The sequence below is a fragment of the Doryrhamphus excisus genome, chromosome 18 (genome assembly GCF_030265055.1).
Source record: "Doryrhamphus excisus isolate RoL2022-K1 chromosome 18, RoL_Dexc_1.0, whole genome shotgun sequence".
In the NCBI taxonomy this organism is placed as follows: domain Eukaryota; kingdom Metazoa; phylum Chordata; class Actinopteri; order Syngnathiformes; family Syngnathidae; genus Doryrhamphus; species Doryrhamphus excisus.
In genome coordinates, this window is record NC_080483.1 from 17,374,993 (window position 1) to 17,396,729 (window position 21,737).

The 21,737-nt window shown below is 42.0% G+C and overlaps 1 protein-coding gene across 4 annotated transcripts in view; it reads left to right on the forward strand.

The window, feature by feature from the left end:
* chchd6b (coiled-coil-helix-coiled-coil-helix domain containing 6b) overlaps positions 1 to 21,737 on the forward strand; it is a 45,802-nt gene that overhangs the window by 5,499 nt on the left and 18,566 nt on the right. For 2 of the 4 annotated variants that reach the window (XM_058054595.1, XM_058054599.1), the window contains exons 5-8: positions 5,995 to 6,015; positions 9,458 to 9,541; positions 16,053 to 16,123; positions 17,190 to 18,665. In XM_058054595.1, coding sequence (XP_057910578.1) covers positions 5,995 to 6,015; positions 9,458 to 9,541; positions 16,053 to 16,123; positions 17,190 to 17,445 — 432 coding nt within the window. In that variant the 3' untranslated portion in view covers positions 17,446 to 18,665. Of the gene's footprint in view, positions 1 to 5,994; positions 6,016 to 9,457; positions 9,542 to 16,052; positions 16,124 to 17,189; positions 18,666 to 21,737 lie in introns of those variants that run through there. The other 2 variants (XM_058054598.1, XM_058054596.1) reach the window with 2 other exon arrangements.

The following is a 21,737-nucleotide window of genomic DNA, read 5'->3' on the forward strand; positions in this document are numbered from 1 at the left end:
TTGTTAGTAAAGACGGAGCAAGAATGGGGAAGAAGTGAAGAGATGGGGAAAGACGGATACGTGGGATGGGAAGCGGGTAGTCCGGACTCAAGTACACATTTAGGACATAGCCATTCGCAGTAATGGCGTTGTTTAACACCGTGACTCAGGACGTCGGCACGCACACGGAAAATGTAACGGTAATCCAGACACATTCACACACGGTTAAATCGCTTGTTATCATCTCCTCTAATCACCGCTTTGACATTTTTTCATCATGTTAATGCCGCTAAGCCCTTTGTACACGCACACACTCCATCACATGCTATTTGCTGACGAGGAGAGTCCTCACCGGCTGACGAGATTTCGATCGGTGCGGCACTGTGACGAGGAGGGAGCACCCCGCCACAAATCTTGTCGGCTCAAAGGACAAACGCGTAGGAGTGGAATACATCTCCCATCAGTGAGCGGTGGCCATGTAATGAGACAGCAGGGCAGGACCTATTGTTCACATGAAAAATAACGTTTCCCTCCAGCTTCACGCAAATTGCCGTGTTGCCGTCCCGTGTTACGTACCGAAACGCTCATTAAAAGTTCAGTCGTGGGATTTTTTTGGAATCATTATTTTGCTCCGTCTACCTCACCAAATATTAGTCCGCCATTACAGTCACAATCAAAACCAGCAGAAGCGGGTGACTACCCTGGTGGTGGTCTGGGATGCGGGATCTCATCTGGTCTTCCTCGTGGGCAGGGCGTGCTTTTGGCTTTCACTGGCTTCACCCCCCCGACGCATCACAGTTTGACCATCTGTTGCTGTTTATAGTCTAGAACAGGGGTCAGCAACCCGCGGCTCCAGAGCCGCATGTGGCTCTCCAGTCTCTTTGTTGCGGCTCCCTTTGCAATGCTTGAATATTTTTTAAGCACCCGAGTGGTGAAAATGCACATCTTCGTTATGAGTTTACAAAAATCCAACTTTGTGTGAGACCATGAATGCATCCTGACTGAGTTCTGACTAGTGACTGAATGAGCAGACAGGATGCTATCCAGTTCTCTCTGACAGGTTAACATGAAGGGAAATGAGTAATACTTTGAGTTATTTGAGTTATTAATTATTATTAATGAGTTATTTGACGATTCTAAAAAATAAATTAGAGCTCATTTAAAAACAAAAGTTTATCTCCAGTACTAGCAAGAGTACTCCAACTCGTCTTTTTTTTTTTTTCCCTCCAATGTTGTTTTAAACATACAACGTTTTGCGGCTCCAGGCTATTTTTCTTTAGTGGGCAAGTGGGTGAAATGGCTCTTTTCATAGTAAAGGTTGCCGACCCCTGGTCTAGAAGCTAGCACGCCGAGAACCATTCGGAATTCACCAGTCGGAGGAGTGGAGTTCTAACAACTATAATTTAGCACAACAGCGCTTTGTGTACAAATGAGAAGTCGTAACCAACGGAAAAGCCAGCGTCCATGTGGTTTTTCTTTTTCTCATCGGTCATCGTCTGACTTTATGCCATCATTGTTTTTGTTTTGTCTTCTTTCATTCACAACATCTCACTCTTTCATATTCATCTGATGGCGTTCACCATGCATTATCTCCGCTTGCTGTCTGCTGTGGGTCGACAGTTCTTTCCCTCATCCTGGTGACAGGAACATGCACTCGGAAATGATCAGAAGTATTGGGACAGCTGACCATTACAACTCAACAGGAACCAAAAATGGAGGGAAATCTGAAGTTGGTCTCCTTTTCTTGCTCGTCCACTCGTCTGAGAAAACCTTCCACAAGATTTGGAGGTGCACAGCAGACCAAGAAGACGGTAGTCTCAAACAGCCCTCGAGCCTCAACCCCCATTAAAAAGCCAAAGCGGGCTTTGACATGACAAACTGTGCCGCCAGTGACATTCTCCTGGCTAATCATCATTCCGGACAGTTTTCCTCATCTCTACTCTCCTGACTCCCAAGTAGGGAACCAAACCCAAATCTCCCCGATGCAAACATTTATTCAAATGTAACATTTGCGTAATGCAGTATTTAGATAATAGTTTGTCACCGTGTGAGCTAGCGTCGGGGAGGAAAACATCCAATCTCGTCTGCCTCTCTTTGTCCCTCACACACACACATTAGCATGGGAACGCTTTGTTTACACGAGAGGGCATCCAGTGACTCTGATGTTGCAACCCTAGCAAAACATAAAGTTCATCCATGAACCAACCCTCCTCTGGAAGACGGTAGAAAATAATGTACGTCACAGAAAAAGGAAAGAAATACCTGTTCATGCTTCACATAAGGATTTGTAAGGTTTCTATATATATTCTATAGTGCGAGTATTTCACTCACATATGTGCCTAGAAATTAGACTAAAAAGGGAGCACTCGTACATTTTTCATCCCTTTCATGGTCATTTTGCTCCTGAAAGAAGCAAAAACCCGCGTCTACGATGGCCAGCGTGCGTTCTTTCACAGTTTCAGTTTTGTAGTCAGATAAAACCCCAGAAACACGAAGGGAAGTTGGCGTTGCTCTCCCTCGATTCGTGCATGCCCGCACGTTTGTGCCACAGCTCCGCTTCAAAGATGCTGGCAAACTCAGCGGTTACGCTGCCCTCTTCTGAAAACCAACGACTTTCATAACACAGCGGTGCATCGTAGGTAGAATGGTGCATTCACGGTCATATACTACAGCAGGACTTTTCACAGAAATGGTCTGAGGGCTCATGAAATTAATTTCTTTCCGAGGTTTATTTTGCTGCTCTGGATGACCCACATTCTGGGCCACTCGGGCATGGCTCCTGGGCCACATGTGGCCCACTGGCCGCTAATTGAATTGGACTGGCGTAGACAGCGACACAGATGCCTCACACATAACCTGGCTTGGTGCATTTACATTTAATACAATGGTGTTTTTATGAGGCACGGCCACATTAAAGTCACATTCTGCTCCGTTCTGTCCCCTTTGGTTCCATTCCACAGCTGGACCGGGAGCACTTGGTGTGGCCAAAGTGTGCTGGTGCTATACTTCTCTGAGCAAGGGTTATTTCGGTTTTGTGTTGTAAGCAATGAAAGCATATCAACAACACCATTAACCCAGACCTCTTTAAACGGGACTTTATTCACATATTCAGCCCTTAAAGCGGACTCTTAGAAGCAGATAACCCGCACAGAAAGCTTTCTAGATCTTCCAGAATCTGCACCTATTCCAGCTGTATTTCCTTGGATTTCCAAAACAGTCTGTTTTTAATTTATTCCACCCGTGGTCCGTAACCAGGCGCACCCACTCCACTGTGATTAGTCACACTCCCAAGAGCTCCCAAGGACTTCCAGACAGCTGCCAAACCCCGCTTTCTAATTTTGTTGGATTAGATGTCCTCTGATAAATTAGCCACCGATCAGTATTGGCCGATATCAGCAGATACTTTATCACGCCTCTCTGCTTTGCTAATCAGTGCCATTTTGGTTTTGTAAAATTAGCCCTGACATGAAAAAACCTTTGGTGACCCTTAATATAGCCATGTAGTACATTTAAACATTCATCTACTATATGATCGGTATTGGTATTACCGTGTACTCAAAGAGTGGTAAGATAGGCCGCGTATATTGAGAAATATGGTGATTACACGTTGTACCCGTGTTTAAAATAACTCTGGTATACTCTCTGTATGTTTGCCTCGATTGAAACATTTCCTGGGAGTCGTTGCTAACACCGTAAACAGAGAAGCCGAGCTTGTGGGAGGGCAGGCCTCTAGCGTATCTGGGCAGGCCCATATAAGGAAGTGCAGATCACATTGACGTCACAAATCTCCTTGTTAGAAAAAAATCTCTGAAAGCGAGCGTTCAGAGCGATCCCAAACTTCTGTCAGGGCTCACTTCCAAGTGCGGAAACGTAATAAACGTAAAAATACTTTGGCATTGTTTAACACGAAAACACGACACTTACAGGTCAGAAAAATAGAAACAGCACAATAGGTTCTCTTTTAATTGCATTATATGATAAGACCTACATAACAGCGCCTGGAGAATAATTGTCCGGCCAGCAGCATCGTTCTTGTACAAAATGAAGCGATGCACAGCGTATACACAATATGCAAGTCGATACAAAGATAGCAAACATCCATTCACCAGCAACTGTCTTGGGGCTTGTTAGCTGTGTATGCACATAGATGCTAATAGCTCAGGGATTTTTTTTTTATTGCTAGATGTTTGGCCTTTTAGCTCCACAGTTGATCCATAAATGAGTTCAATAGCCAACGCTGCCTTGGCTTGCCTCCATTACCAGGTGCATATTTGAGCTTCAAGTCTGGGGTGTTTATTTGATCCTGTTAACTTTGTATTACCTGAATTGGACTTGTCTCCGGAGGATGCCGACTTAAAGGGTGGGATTGTTCTCCCACATTCTCCCACATGTGAGGGTTTAGTTCAAAGCCGGTTATCACAGAGAAGCGAGACAGAAGGTTAAACGTGGCGGGGTTGGAGGTGGCTGACACGCTGCAACGCGCAGACTCAGACCCGCAGCATATTGCGTGTGTGGGAGGTAATGGAGCCCATTTGCCAACAAGATGGTAGCATTAAGAATTCATGTGACAAATTATTTTGTTCTTTTATTAATGTGGCATTATATTTGCATTTTGGATGCGATGAAAATGGAGTGTAACATTTTTGGAACGTTATACAGACGTCAGACGTCTGGAAACAAAATGTAACATGTTGCTGTTTGACATAATTGTGGGAAAATATTTCTTATGTGCCAAAGAAGGTTCTGGAATTGTCCTAATTAACTCTGGAAACTGTCATACAAGGTAAAACAAGCTGCTATTAAGAAGTAAAACCAATGAAACACACTTAAAGACCCTGGTCAAAGATGTGCTTCGCCCATCTCAGATATGAAACTTGACATCCGTTTACATCACATATCTTGTGGCATATAGTCTTCTCGTGTTAGCACCCTTTGTTGAGGCCGCTTTGTCTTTTGAACAAGTGTTGCAAAAAAAAAACAATAATCAAGCCTTACCAAAATGTAGTTTAGAATCCTCATAATCAGTACACTGAACTTCAACATTCATTCATTCATTTTCTACCGCTTTTTCCTCACGAGGGGTGCTGGAGCCTATCCCAGCTGACTTTGGGCGAGAGGCGGGGTACACCCTGGACTGGTGGCCAGCCAATCACAGGGCACATATAGACAAACAACCATTCACACTCACATTCATACCTATGGACAATTTGAAGTCGCCAATTAACCTAGCATGTTTTTGGAATGTGGGAGGAAACCGGAGTACCCGGAGAAAACCCACGCATGCACGGGGAGAACATGCAAACTCCACACAGAGATGCCCGAGGGTGGAATTGAACCCTGGTCTCCTAGCTGTGAGGTCTGCGCGCTAACCACTAGACCACCGTGCCGCCCTGAACTTCAACAGATCATGTTTATTTAAGAATTACTGACCTTACCAATATGGCGCTGCTGCAGTATCCAAGCTCGACATGGCCAAAATGCACAATATTATCCAATATCCACACATCTTCTTTATAATAGTGGCATTATTTTGTGACTGGCTGTCTGAATGACTAAATTAGTTTACCTCATTTTGCCATTTTATGCTTGAAAATACTGAATCGAGGCAGACAATTTGTTAAATATGCATGTTTTGACTAATAATAGGCCGTATTCGTCCACTTGGCCACCTTGCCTCCAGTGCCGTCCACGCTGATGTATGAATGTGAACAAATTCTTGGTGGTGGTCGGAAAAGCCGTCGGCACGAATTGGCAGCCGGATTACTCCAAGACACCTGTGACTACGGATGTACATTACCACCACCAGCGTGTGAAGGAATAAGGGCTTCACTTCATTGTGAAGGTCTTTGGGTGCTTTGAAAAGAACTAAAATCAAATCCATGAGTGAAGCCCGCAGTGGTGAGGGACGACCGTACCTTCCTTCCACTCTTCTCTTTTTTCCACCCTTTTCATTTCCTTCTTCCCAATGTCTTCTTTTGCCGTCTCACTCAACGCCGTTCCTTCTCTCTCTCCTAGCCTGCCGATTTAGATGCCTGGGTAAGCAAGACTGCCATCGCCGGTGTCGCTCTCTTCTTCCTTTTTAATCTCACCTTTTCTTGTTCTTTTCCTCCACCACTTTCTGTCGCTCACTCTCTCCCATGCGCACCGACACCCACACACACTCTATTCAAATGTCATGTTTTCATTGTGCATTAAAGCGAGGCTGTAAGTGTGTTTCCACCACCATTCCACACAACAACACTTTGGGAGGTATTCAGCCAGAAAATTACACATCATCTGTGCTGCTGGCAGAGGTGATTTTACACACACACACACACACACACACACATACACACACATACACACACGGCCCTTGAGCATCAAACAGCCGCTGCGGGAAGAAAAAAAGTGCAGCGAGCAGCACAGGATGAGGATTTGCAGATGTGTTCTTTTGGGATCCATATGCCTGTTAAGTTAGGATAAGACTGGATTACAATAAGTGTCATGTCAATCTCTACGTGCTCGTATTCACCCTATCAGCACAGAGCAGGGACCGCAATAAAAAGCACGTGGCAGCCATCTTTCCGTGTGAATGGATGTCACAGTTACCGTGTATGCGTGCCAGGCCGCACATTTGGTACACTTACGGTTACGCCATTTATTGGAAGCATTTCCACTTTTATTCCAATTCTGTAAACTGTTGCCACACTAGTGCCCACATCATCGTCTTTGTTTACGCACAGTTTGTTCCAGAGTGGCAGAGCACGCACGATTATCATATTAATACACAGCTTTACAGATGAATAGTGGAAATGATCGTTCTCAGGGCTCGACAATAACGATGTACCGATGGCCCGGGGCAAGTTAAAACAAAATTGGGGCAAGTAAATCTAATCAGTGATATTCCCGTCGGGCAAGTGTACTTTAGCATGCCGTACTGCAAAGAGGTTTTTTTTAAAGCGGTTCTTGTTGGGTGTTGGTAAAACACGGACTGCGTAATTCCGGTGGTAATTTGCAAACCAATCCTTGCAAATCTTGAAATGGACCAATCAGAATCGTTTATTTAGACCAGGGGTCAGCAACCCGCGGCTCCAGAGCCGCATGTGGCTCTTCAGCCTCTTTGTTGTGGCTCCCTTTGCAATGCTTGAATATTTTTTAACACCACAGTGGGGAAAAAGCATGTCTTTGTAATGAGTTTAAAAAAATCCAACTTTGTGTGAGTCCATGAATGCATCCTGACTGAGTTCTGACTGGTGATTGGATGAGTACAAGGATGAGCAGACAGGATGCTATTCAGTTCTCTCTCACAGGTAAACATTAAGGAAAATACTTTTCATACTTTCCCAAAGCTATTTGACAATTCTAAAAAATAAATTAGAGATCATATAAAACAGCGACATTGGAACTTCAGGTATCAGGTAAGTTTACAGTAATTTACACATATATTTATGTAAGTTTATATTTAATATAATACTAGCAAGAGTACTCCAACTTGTTTTTTTTCTTATCTGAACTACTTTGATAGCCCCAAATTCCCTCCAATGTTGTTTTAAACATACTATGTTTTGCGGCTCCAGGCTATTTTTCTTTAGTGAGCAAGGGGGTGAAATGGCTCTTTTCATAATAAAGGTTGCCGACCCCTGATTTAGACCGTGGTCCGTAATCCACAGTCCGCGTTTTACCCACACCCGTTGTTCGTGATCAACCAATCAGCGATCGTTTGACTATGAAAACATCCGTCATGGCGTCGCTGCCAACATGGTCTAATTCTGAAGGAAACAGCAAAAAGTGATGAAGCAGTGCCTCCTAAACAAGTATTTTATTAGCGGTTAGCAAATCAAATGATGGCACAGGTGAGTGAATCACATTGCTGTGACAATTTGAAGTGGTCACAATGAAACACCACCCATTAGATCCAATACCAAGTGCTGATTTTGCACAAGATACAAAATCTAGCGCTTCCATTTCTCTGTGTTTTTCTCACCTTTGCTTCACAAATTATTGTTTGACCATTGAGCATTTTTTTCTGTATCAAAAACACTTTACTAGTACACAAATGTGTCTATTCAATAATGTTTCATTGTGGTGCACAACTTATAAATATCACTGCTTACTACGACTACCATGTGTAAGGTAGTATTTATTATATTATTTTATTTATTTGAGATTCTCATGTGATGCCATAAAAAATTACATGATATCATTATGGCAGTCTTTTCATTTTACATGGGGCAAGTTCGGGCAAGTAGTTCTCACCTTAAGGATTCCCTATGGGCAAGTCATTTTGGTTTTTAATGTAGAGCCCTGATTCTCAGCTTGTGTGCCATTAAAGTCACACACTCCTGACTAACTGGGATCAAATGAAGACATTTTCAACCATGTAACATAAATAAGTACAGAAGATAGGTCAAATTCATAACTATAGTCCAGATGGTAAATATGAATATATTCCTTAGTGCTGACGTTCTGCCATTTCTTCTAACAGCCGTAGTTTGTGTGTTGCATGCAGCCATCCCGAATGAATGTTCTTCCTCGATGTTGTAGCTCCATATCGAAAGCCGACACAGACTGATTAAAACATCCCCGTGCATGCACGCTTGTGTCTCCAGTCCGACTCCCGGTCGTGTTTCATGGAGAACAGTAATGACTCTATCTTGCTCTGCTTGCATGCTTGCTATGCCGGGCCTAAAACATGGCTCCTTCCTCAGCCATCTTGCTGCCTGTCAAAGCTGGGCTCGGCGACCACGTTAAAGCATTTCATCTCATCTTTACGCCAACATCACGCCGCCGCCTTTTGCTGCCGCCGCTACATGCCAAGCCGCTAGTTTTGTAAGTTGTGTAACATTTAATAAATGCGCATATTTACTCTTATTTCTTATTTCATTTTGGGACAGCTGTAGGATCAATATTGTGATGGTAGACGTCTTAGATATGCTATATTTATACTCATGGTGTAGTAGCTCAGAAAGTTGTATTTGTAAGAAAAAAACTGGCAAGTATAGTACTGCACTTTTAGGACGTAAAACATGATATGTATGTATAACTTGTGGTAGTTTGAGAGTAGAGAGTATTTTCTGAAACATGCAAAATAGTTGGATTTTCACCGTAATTTAGGAGGGAAGAGGGATTTTAAAGACATAATACATTGTGTATCGTCATTCGAAGCCAAGGTCATAACCGGTGGTATGGGCTCTTAGGCCTGGTCCAGGTTTTACTCCTTGATGGCCACCAGGAACAAAACTAAATCGCAGTGATTGGGGGAACGCCAAAAAGTGGTACAGCCGATTATGACCTCGGCTTTACCTGTGAATAGTGAATAGTGAATAATATAGAAGACACAATACATTGTATTGTGTCATTTTAGCCATTTAGTATTCAAATGTTACATTTGGTGTTGTTATTTTTGGAGTGTGAAATTAGTAAACATTTACCCGTCTCAGCTTATTATTCAAGGATTCAGGTTCTTACCCTTTTGTCTTGGCCCTGCTTTTGTTCAAAGGCCAGACAACTGGAGAGGAAAGAACAAGAATTGGCCAGCATTTCCAGCTTCTACAAAGATCAACTAGAGATACTGGAAAAGAAGGTAAGAAATATACATCCCTCGCTTCCATTCCATCCATTCCTCCTCAGCTAGTGGCCTCCTCTGTCTTTCATTTCTGGTTACAAGGTGCTTCCTTTTACCTCTCAGGGGAAATCATCATTGTTGGAATCAAGTCCACGTCTGTTTTCTCTGCATTAACTCTATTTCTTTTGTTGGAACTCTAGTTTAACACATGTATGACAATACATGTTGTTCATCTTACTTCCAATATGTGGCCGTTCAGGGCTACGTGTACCTGGAAGCGGTCAAGATGTTTATACAAAATCATTCAAATGTTTTATTTTTAAACTGTACAAACTGTCAATAGATGGTCCATTAAAAAAACTAGTGTGTAGTATAAGAGCCAGACCATGGCTGTATGAAACGTTGAGCTGGTAGAGCATGGTAGGGTAGGGAAGATGTCCTCCCATCTCAGGAGTATCAAGACAACATTCTTCACACTCCCTGGGGGGTCAAACCTCACATAGACACAAGACCGGCTTTAGCCCCTGGACATGTCAGGCCTACGTATCGGTGTACGAATGAAAATCAACGGAAAGTTTCAGCGGCCAAACAAGTCTTGATTCCATGCTGACAGACACTTTGGCGGAATTTCACCGCAGCGTCTGGGAGAGCCTGGCAGCCTAATCAAATCTGCTGTTTTTGTTATGTCCCTTTGCCGGTGACCCTGAAGTATTTTCACGAGATGGCATAAAAAATAAAAGGCATGCTTTGCTGTGTGCTTTTAAAAAATTATGACCTGTGTCCTTTTACCTCAACACTAATGCGTCATTCATATTTTGCACCCGGTAAAAGCCAGAGTAGGAGCCACAGTGGTTTTAATCATGGCGCTTCCATTTGTTAAGACCGAGCTGCAAGGTTGGGACCGGTGCATGGTTTGATGCTCTTAGTGATGGATGGGAACCGCAGGAAAGGAAAAGATGTGGGAGGCGCAAATCAGCGCAGGTCAAGTCAAAAGAAATAAAAATAGAAAGAAAAGTGGTGACAAGAACGCACAGAACATGGTGGACAAAGAAGGTGACTAGCACACGTAATACTATAATACTAGTACATTTTAGTGTTATTAGTATTATTGTTATTGCAAAAAAAAAAAATGAAGTAATTTTACCAATTGTGCTTTGACCACAAATTATTCTTTTATTTTAAGAATAAGATAAGTTGCTTCAATTCTGGATCCTTTCTGCCATATTTAATTGTGACCCCCCCCCCCCCAACCACCACCACACTCCCATCTGTTCGTCCCTCCCTCCGGCAGGACTCATCAGGTGGACAGCGGACCTTATCTGGTCCCTGGCACTAGCCTCCTTTAGGCCACGAAGAAAAACCTTCTACACATTCAAGTTAAATGGAAGCCCCCCCCCCCCCATCTCCCCCCCCCATGCAACCTGCAGTGCTTGACGGGCGAGAATGATTGGCAGAAGAGTGGAGGATGCTCTATCTTTCTGCATTTGCTGGCACCATCCCCTTTCCTAGACGTTTCTTTCCACCCCCCCCCCCCCCCCCCGACTCGCAGCTGACCTGCATGCGGATGAGGGAGTAAGAAAGAAAGAGAAGGACTGAATGCCAGAGATAAAAAGGACTGTGCATTAAGCAGCCATCTATCTATCTATCTATTCTATCTATCTATCTCCTTCTCTTCCCTTCTCTTCCCCTTTTCTTTCCAATCCAGCGCTTCATTCATCCAGGTCTTCTTTGCCGCCCTTGCTGCCTCTCCCCACCTTGCCCCGCCTCTCCCCACCTCTCTGTGTTCTTCACTCACTTAATGCTGCTCATAATTTCCATTTGGCTAAAAAGGATGGCCACCTATAAGTTGAAATGTGATGTACTGTACCACATTCAATGCATACATATGTACAGCAAAATAGCAAAATAATAATAATATTATTTATAATAATAATTAATATTATAATAATTATTATAATATAATAATAATAATAATATAATATAATAATAATATAATAATAATATTATTTATAATAATAATTAATATTATATTAATATTATAATAATTATTATAATATAATAATAATAATATAATATAATATAATATAATATAATAATAATAATATAATATAATAATAATAATATAATATAATATAATAATAATAATATAATAATAATAATAATAATATAATATAATATAATAATAATTATAATAATAATAATATTCCCCTTAATTAACTTGGCGTTAATCGTTAAGCGGGAGTTCCATCTTAACATATGTGTTTAGCTTTTAGCTAGCGTGCAACTCATGCGTGCTAAGCGCGCTTCACGTGTGTGTGGGCATCGTACCACGCTTGTGCAGCCCACTCACTTTGATTACAAGATGGGGGTACTGACTTCCTACGCCACCTACCGCCGCTATCGTACCCGGGAGAACCACAACGTACGCAGGAAGAGCCGCCCACGGTGGTCGGGTAAGGTGCATTAATAGACGCTCGGCTGCCGTGCATCCATGGAGGGTGGGGCAGAACCTGAAGGAGCACATCGGCCGCCACGGGAAGAGCCCACGTACACAACGTACTTTTAACTTGTGCACGCCCCCCCCCCCCCACCCTTGCAACCTGGCTGCATGCAAGATTTTTCTGCGTGCATGCAGAAAATTATTTGCACGGCAATTTTCTTCCTACGGGCTTTGCGTGCTGTCTACTGTTTGAAAAGCCGTGGGGGTCACATCTGTGTCTTGCCATTTTACACGTTTTTGTACACAGCCAAAACATAGGAACACGTATGTAACGCCCCCTTTACAGTGTGTGTGTGTGTGTGTGTGTGTGTGTGTGTGTGTGAATGAGTAGATGGACACAGACACACTGCGGTGTCCCACAGGGATGAATGACGGTAGCGTCTTTGTTGGTTTGTAGGTAAAAGATGACCGCAAACGAGTACTTATATTCCTGTTTACTGTGCCGCGTGTGTACTAATTATTCCTTTAGTAGTAATTGTCACGGCGACCAATCAGTGTCTCCCCAATACATCCAGGCTTCCTCGCTAATTGACACCCCAGGAATCAAACACCCCCAAAACGTAGCAACACGATCCCCCGCCGGAGCGTATTTGTGGAAGTCGCCCTAATCTGTAAAAGGTGCAACATGTCTTCCCGTGGCGACGACCCTGCGACTCTGTAAACAAGCCTCACTTCTCTTTTAATCCTCTCTTTCCTTCTTTTGTCGGCTGCTGCCGCTGTAAAAAATTAATCTGCCTTCGTCCATGTGAAGAGCGTGAAACAGCCCCGCCCTCGTCATCCTGACATCGGCTCATCTCCATCCACAGCCGCCCGAGCGTCTTCTGAAGATGCATGCAAACCTCACCCGAACGCACCGTTTTAGTCACACACCTGCCTGTACGCTAGATTACAGCCGCACGCTCTTCCCCGTGCTAATCCCCTTCATATCCAGCAACCCCCAAATTATTGCTTGGCCCCTTTGGGGGGTTATCGTGCCCCCGCGCTGTTCCTCCTCGTTGGGCTTTTGTCTCCCCGTGCAAATGAAGGCTCGGTGTGTGTGTGTGCGCCACTGATAGCGTTGCCACTCCTCTGATGTCAGACTGGAGCACAGGTTGTTTCTCTGCCCTTGAAATATTTAGCTACTAACCCGATATCCGCTTGGACGCAAAGCCTCTCAAAAATGCAAAACTGGAGTTCTTTTTGTTCCATCCAAATGACGAACTTCCTTTCAGCTTCAACTCTTCTGTTTTCTTTTCTTTCCAAGTGACCGACTCACATGAATACCGAAATGATGTGAGGTACCCGTGGGTTTAACTTCCCATGGTATGCTTTTTAAAAATATTTCTGATGTCCCAGAGATCCATGACCTTTCAGGTTTCAGCTAAGCCCCCCCCCCCCCCGCCAAGGGTAGCAACTCGGTACCATGTAGTCACGTTCCGGTCCTGTGGCGTCCTGTGTGCTTTTGGAGTCATTTTGGGTTTTATTGTTTTGAGTCAAATTCTGGCTTGTATCAGCAAAACTATCCGATATTCATACTTGGTGCAAATACACGTAAAAAATAGTAGCATAACTCATAAAATAAAGAATATAAGACATCAGTGTAATGTATTCATTTATTATATATACATATATAAACAACTACATAACATTGGTATCAATTGACTTGCTTCCTCGTTAACATTTCCTCAAATGACTGAATGATCAAAGTATGGATATTTTGATTGCAGAATCCCTTTCAGAGCCTAAATATCTGGTATCTGGTATGTGGTATCTGGTATCTGGTATGTGGTATCTGGTATCTGGTATGTGGTATCTGGTATCTGGTATCTGGTATCAGTTTCAGTATCGATCTGCAAATCGCTGCTCATTAAGTACAAGCGATGCACGGCTTTGAGGTTTGAAGGTGATTTGGCTTTTGGCGTTTGTGAAGTGGTGTCGGGAGGTCCTCTGTCGCCGGCGGGTTTTGGGTGGTCGGTTGGCTGCGTGCTGGGGAGGAGATCGCAGGCTCGGGGGTGGATTTGCCTCGGGGCGGGGCAACGACGAAAGAAAGAGTCGTGTGTGTGCCGAGGGAGTAGGGGGGCTGCTCGATTTCAACCCTTGAAGAGGACCACTTGAGTGGTTTTAGTTCCCAGGAGGAGTATGAGGACAGTCATGAATGAAGCATTTATTTCATTAGTTAAGAAGTAAAGAAAAACCTTTCTGTGTACTAAATACACCATCCCATTGTTCCCAGTTTTCAGCTCATCTATCAGGTGTTATTACAGGTTATATTCCAGGTGTTATACAGGTGTCTGGTTGAAATATTCCAGGTGTTATACGGGTGTTTGCTAGAAATATTACAGGTGTTATACGGGTGTCTGTCAATCAATTGATCATCCTTTGTATTGTCAGTATTCCTTTTCTAGTAGTCTTTTCTTTGAAGAGCAGTATTACCACGATAGTGGTGTCATTCTACTATGGAGGACCAAAACTGCCAAAATAATAAATAAATTAATAAATAAAAGTGGAAATAAAAACAAAAATGAAAAAAAAATTAAATACAAAAAAATTAATATAAATGGAAATAAAAACAAAAAATATATATATACATAAATAAATAAATAAAAGCAAAAATAAATACAAAAATAAAAAACAAGATTCAAAAATTAAAAATAAATACAAAAATAAATGTAGAAATAAATACAAAAATAAATATACTTAGGATAAATATACACTTAGGACCGCCCCCTCATTTGAATAGTTTTTCCTTCTGCATTTCAAGCTGACATTGTCTGCAGCATGAAATAAATACATATGAGAGCAGAGTGCTTTTATTTATTTATTGATATGTAATTCTATTTATATATTTATTTTTGTATTTATTTCTACATTTATTTTTGTATTTATTTTTAATTTTTGAATCTTGTTTTTTATTTTTGTATTTATTTTTGCTTTTATATTTTATATATTTATTTATTATTTTGGCAGTTTTGGTCCTCCATATTCTACAACAGTCAAGGCCAGATTATTACACGGCGGTTCATACTTGCTTGCAGGATTAAGGAAAATATGTCTTCATTTTTTTCCAGCAGCAGACATTGGGATCAGGAGAAGCATGTGGATGATGTGGAATAAAGAGATATGAGAACGACTCGGGGGCGTGGGAAGAATGGAGGGCAGGGGATAGCGGAAGCAGTTTGTGTTGATCCCATCTCTTTCCCTGCTCACTTACTTCAATTATCTTGGTCCGCTATCGCCTCGTCTGTTGGAGTACGGAGAATAATGAAGTAAAAGCACCAGCTCTACACTTAGCCCTTTCAAACGGTGAGATTGTGTATGAAAGGGGGGCAAGAGAGATTTGCTTTGTGTTGCGAGCGTTTTAGACAAACCGCATTCTCGTTTTAATCACAGCCTGATCTAAAAAAAAATGGCGCTTATAAAGATGACGTCCTCAAGGGGCGCCAACGAGCAGAAGATGTTTGACTCTGACCCAGAGTCTCTCAATAATTTTTCGCAAGAGAAAAGTTAAGATCAGCTGCAATGTCCAATATACATGATGAAATATTACCTGTATTATTTTAGTCCATGCTAAATATAGCCTTTGAAATCCTATTTTAGATAGGAAAGGACTTTTTCCTTGTTATTGCGTCCTCTTTCAGCATTTATGGAGTATACTCAGCACTGTAACCACCGATTACTAGCGAAGGGGTGGCCTGTATATGACCCCCCCCCCGTGACATGGGCTCTTTCTGTGCAGTAATTGCTGTTTAAATGCCACCCTCCTCACATGAAATAAAGCCATCGGCATTCAGGTTGGCTGAGAATTCAAAGGTCCCTAATTTAGGGAGTGTGACATTTCCAAGGATGCCTAATGCATTTTTGTTATCATCTTTACTTCGATATCAAAGTGGCAAAAACGTCCCATTATATCAAAATACACGTAAATGTGGTCATTTGAATTAACACAGGATTCTGACACCAAAGACGTAGTCAGGAAAGAATTGTTCGTTGCACATCGTACGTCTGGATATAGTTTGTCTTATATTTCTTTGCATATATCTCCTCCTGCAGAACCTGGACTCTTACCAACAGACGGCTGACCAGTACGACCAGGCGGCCACCAAAGCTGAGGCGAAAATCAGGTAAAAGTCGTAACTTCATGAGCAAATCAACTTCAACGTGTTGAGGAAAACTCATAGCTTTTGTGGATGTTAAAACTATTTGATCTTTTTCTGGCTGATCACCAATCACTGATGTTTAAATACGGATCTGCACATTGGGCCTCCCCTCTTACTTCCTATTTTTATGCCCCCCCTGGCAGTCAGGGGACCGTTACTTTAGTTTACCCTGGTTTATTTCAAACACGTACACAATGTTACATTGGAGTACATCTTATATTTACAGTTCCACAATTCAATATGGCGGAAAAGGAGTAGGAAGAAGCAGAGCAAATCCAATTCCAACCCCTTTCCATATCACAGCAATCACTAATGAATTTGTCCACTTCCTGTATTCAATATACGTACATGATTCACTAAGAGCGAGGGACATCTGGCGCCTAGTTGAAACCCCAGGATGAAGCCAAAGTGCACCATGACCTCTGCAGGGGACCGGACCACCCCTCCCCAATGTGACCGGACCACCCATCCCCAATGTCACAGAACCCCCAGCACAACCCGCCACCCTCCAAAAAGCTAGTTAGATCAGCTAATCAGCAAACCCCATAAAGACATGTGATCCATGCACGAACCGCACCAGAGCGACACATGCCGTGTAAAAGCACTGCGACCCAATTGCTGGTGCCCATCCAGAACCCAGAGAACACCAAGCCCAGCCCACCCGCGAGAGCCACGGCACAGCCGCATCCATAAAGGCCCACATCCCCAACCCCCCCACGATCAGCCATTATATGAAAACAAAATAATAATCATCATCACAATCAAGTAAGAATATTAGTATCTTTGGATTCAGCACACTTAATGGAGGGGGGTGAAAGGATGACAATGAGAGAGCATCATTTTCTCTTTCACTGTTCAGAGGAAGCAAAGCTGATTAGCTGCTGAAGAATATTCTTTCTTTGCTGGGAATAAAAGCCGACACGATTCCCAAATCCACGTGCCAAAATGTATACATACACACTGAACCCTCTCTCATTTCATCCGTCATTATTTAGATTTGAATATGATCGTTCACGTCTTGTAATTATAGCTGTAAGCATCAGCACCAGCACCAGCATCAGCATCAGCACCAGCATCAGCACCAGCATCAGCATCAGCACCAGCATCAGCACCAGCATCAGCATCAGCACCAGCATCAGCACCAGCATCACCAGCAGTCCTGCTCTTTTTTAAAACGGTGGAATCAGAGAGGCTGCAGTCTGCTTAAGGGAAAACAGAAGCAGCGTGATGTCCCAAAAAGAACATGTTTTCCTTCGGGATGGCAGAGCTCAAAGCTCACCTGCTGACAAAAAAAAGCATGCGAGTTTCATTCCAGGCTGAAATGATGCCAAACTGGCGCCGCCACAGTCTGCAAGCTGTGCCAATTTACACCGCGTTGTAGCGCCTTGTCCCCCCGGTCGAGGGGGGGCGGTCCAGCTCACGGTCCCTTTGCTTTATATGACAATAATGATCGCATGGCTAATATAGACAACTTTTTTAGGAATGTTTTTGCTATTTGCGTGTACTTGTACACAATCATATAGCCAGAAAAAGAAAACAGGAACGGAAAGTTTATTTTGCCATTTTCGCATTGTGTTGCTACCCTCTACTATTCATAAGCGTTCATTGCCGTCAATTGAATCCAATTCAAGCCCAAAATGTAGTCGGCATGATGACGTTAAGCAGGTTTTGTTGCTGACTGTCAACCGCTGTATGGACGAGGTGGAGGAGGTTACAAGTTCACTTCAGCGCAATTTTGCCGAAGGAAGAGCACAATCTGCTGTTTATGATTATTTATGATTTATTATATATTTGACAATCCCGTCCACTCACACGGACATGCTTGGTATTCAGGCGGCTGCGTGCTAGTCATGTTCTGTCGCCGTCTGGGCAGCGTTTCATTGTGCTGTGGTCACTGTCATTTCACAGTATTTCACAGTACACCGTGAAATACCAGACAGTAATTATTCTATTTACTCCAAGCTGAAGGATGAGCCGCTTGTGGAAGGCTGAGGACGAGGCTGCCGTATTATTTGTGTTACTGTACTTTTTTATCTCGCATCCTGCTGGTCCTCAGCTACAATTCACGCTCCTGTCATTTTCACTTTCCAATTAGTTACGAATTTTTAATCTTACTTGGTTTCTTTGTCAAATGTTATAGATGTTTGTCTTTGTTTTTGGCTGCTTGGACTTTCAGAGCATCTGTCTTCTGTTTATTGGAAGAAAATATAGAAAAGTCAGTTGTGTAAGTAAGAAGTTTTGCTCACCAGCTCAACTGGTACTGTACGTGCGGCGTAAACTATGCCAACTCATTGGTCTAGCACAGGGGTGGGCAAACTACGGCCCGGGGGCCACATCCGGCCCGCCAAGTGTTTGAATACGGCCCGCCCAATCTTTCAAAAATATTGAATTTAAAGTCAACATACAACCTGGCATCATGGCCTGAGCCAACCTTTTGATGGTTGTATCAATTTCGTTGTTTGACATGGTCTGTTGTTTACAAAGTGCTCCTGAAAAAAGAGACACAAGCACATAATAATAATAATAATTAAAATAATAATTATTATATTATTATTATAACTATTATGATTATTATATTTATTATATTAATGCTAATTATTATATTAATTATATATAATAATATTGTTATATTTGCATATTTTACATAATAATAATATAATAATTATTATTTTAATTTTATTTTAATTATTATAATATTGTATTATTTTTAAAATATTTAAATATAAATATAAAATAATAAATAATAATAGCAGATTGCATGACAATTTTACAGATACAATAATACCAGGTGGACTGTTACGTGTAAAATATATAGTCTGCCCCCCCCCCCGGAAATTTTGTTATATCAATGCGGCCCGCGAGTCAAAAAGTTTGCCCACCCCTGGTCTAGCAGATTCGTCAGTGTCGGATCACATGGAACATTTAAGGATGCACGGCTACACCAGACAACACACCTTATCCGAACAATGTGGACTATCCCTCGTTTGTTAGCATGTCTTTGCAAATGATGCTTTTCAGGGTGGTTTTACATCGAATCTCAGGATACTATTGAAGTAAAACTGATTGCCCCCAGTCAAGGTGGTACTGTCCCTGTCCGGTTGGCGTTAAAGTAAACACTTTAGGATAGGAAAACAAGATGACGACTCTGCCTTAAATATAGACAAAGAATATTAAACGCTGTTGTCATATTGTACCCACCATGGCGAAGATTGTGTAATATTGCAAAGTACTTAATCCACTGGCTTTCTGGTGGCGTGTCAGACTATTCTCCCCACACAGTACCAGACTGCATCTTAGCTTACCTGGAGATGGTAAAATTCACAAATCCTCTTAAAAATACTTGTTTTGACTTCTGAAGAGCCTTGAAGTGGCTTCTCTAAGGACCCAGCACACAAACTCCAAGGGTGGGTGTCTTCAGTGGGCTTTAACAGGAAGTAACCGCTGGCAGCCACAACTTAAAAGGCACATTCATGTGGATTCATATCAACTTTAGTTTTCTCTCTCTCATGAATATATTATTGGGCTGAACCGTGCAAGTACACGTATGATACACGCTTTGCCCTGCGCTCCCCTCCCAAATTGGAGATGGTTAGTCAGTCCAACACGTCGGTCAAGCTCGCTTTGGAGACAGAAAGTTGCAGCACATCTTTCTTCGTTACTTTGCCTTCAGAAGAAGAAACACTCAGACGGGTTTTTGCGGTTAAAGGGAGGTCAGAGTTAATATTTTGACAGAATCATTTCAACACGTTTGCCAAGACCGTAAAAACAAAGCAGTTTTTATCAATTGGTGCAGGAAATGGAGGTTTTATGTTCACTGGTCCTGCAGTAACAATGGCTGGATAAGGGCTGTTGTCTTAAACCTGCATCCTCCACAAAAGCAGAGCATAGACTCTAAACCAGGGGTGGGCAAACTACGGCCCGGGGGCCACATCCGGCCCGCCAAGTGTTTGAATACGGCCCGCCCAATCTTTCCAAAGTATTTCATTTAAAGTCAACATACAACCTGGCATCATGGCCTGAGCCAACCTTTTGATGGTTGTATCAATTTCGTTTTTTGACATGGTCTGTTGTTTACAAAGTGCTCCTGAAAAAAGAGACACAAGCACATAATAAAAAAATAATAAAAATTAAAATAATAATTATTATATTATTATAACTATTATGATATTATATTTATTATATTAATGCTAATTATTATATTAATTATATATAACAATATTGTTATATTTGCATATTTTACATAATAATAATATAATAATTATTATTTTAATTTTATTGTAATTATTATAATATTTTATTATTTTTTAAATATTTAAATATAAATATAAAATAATAAATAATAATAGCAGATTGCATGACAATTTTACAGATACAATAATACCAGGTGGACTGTTACATGTAAAATATATAGTCTGCCCCCCCCGTAAATTTTGTCATATCAATGCGGCCCGCGAGTCAAAAAGTTTGCCCACCCCTGCTCTAAACTCTACATATTTGCAATAATAATAAGGGCAAATATTTCATCAAGATTAAATATCTGAAAAGTCAAGAATACACAAGTTGGACCAATTTGCCGATCTTAAGCAATACAGTAAATTTGCGGGTATATTTCTTCATATGAGCAAAATAAAAGCCAGAGAAATGGTCCACCACAGATCAACTTAACTAAGACATAACTAACACGCCATCTCCATACCATTTCTATATGTCCAGGCCAAATGTTCTCATATACTGTGTACAGAATTTTAGGTTTGAAACAACTTTCTAAAGGAAATGTTAAGTTTTGGGCTTTTTAAAAATCTCCAATGTAAGACGCCTAAAATTGCAATACTGACAATAAAAAGGCAAGCGACGATAAGTGTTGCCAGATAGTCTCCCCCTCCCGTCAGCCCCAATTTGAGTGAGTCGTCCAAGCGCAAGTTGTGCTGATTGAAATGTTATCAGCAAATGGATGTCACACACAAACACGTGTGCTCCTTATCTTGTTCGTGAATGTCACCTGTTTTAATGAAACCCTCCTCTTATCCCTTCCATCGCGCCTCCCTATAGTTCCACAAAGTGAGTTTGGTGGGGATCAATCAGAGAGGCTAACGGTGCAAATTGTCCTCCTGCTTTCCTATCTCTGCTCCACACTCCAGTTGCTCGTATGGTCTCTGTTCCTACTGTCAGTTTTAAATGCCCTTTACGTTGGAGAACCAAACTTGGGTTGGACTTGTGTCAATGACAATTTCAGCAACTCTCACAAAAATAATAAACTAGCTAACATAAAACCTGGAATTTTCCATAACTGACATCAGACATGTTTTTGTCTTTGTCAACGATAAATGAGCAAATAATAGACTGGAAAATTATGTCATGTAGACATTAAAATATGCCGCTTGTGTAAAGCTGAGCTCTTCATATGCAGACCTGTCATCGATACCGCTGCATCTCTGCTCCATCTGACTACTCTTTCTGCTGCCGAAAAGCACTCGGGGTGACCCAATAGCACTTTTTATGGACGATACCGTAACGTTTTCTGCCAACCGATAACGATACCAAAGAGTAACAGCTTTGTATGCATGTAGCCCTTGGTGCT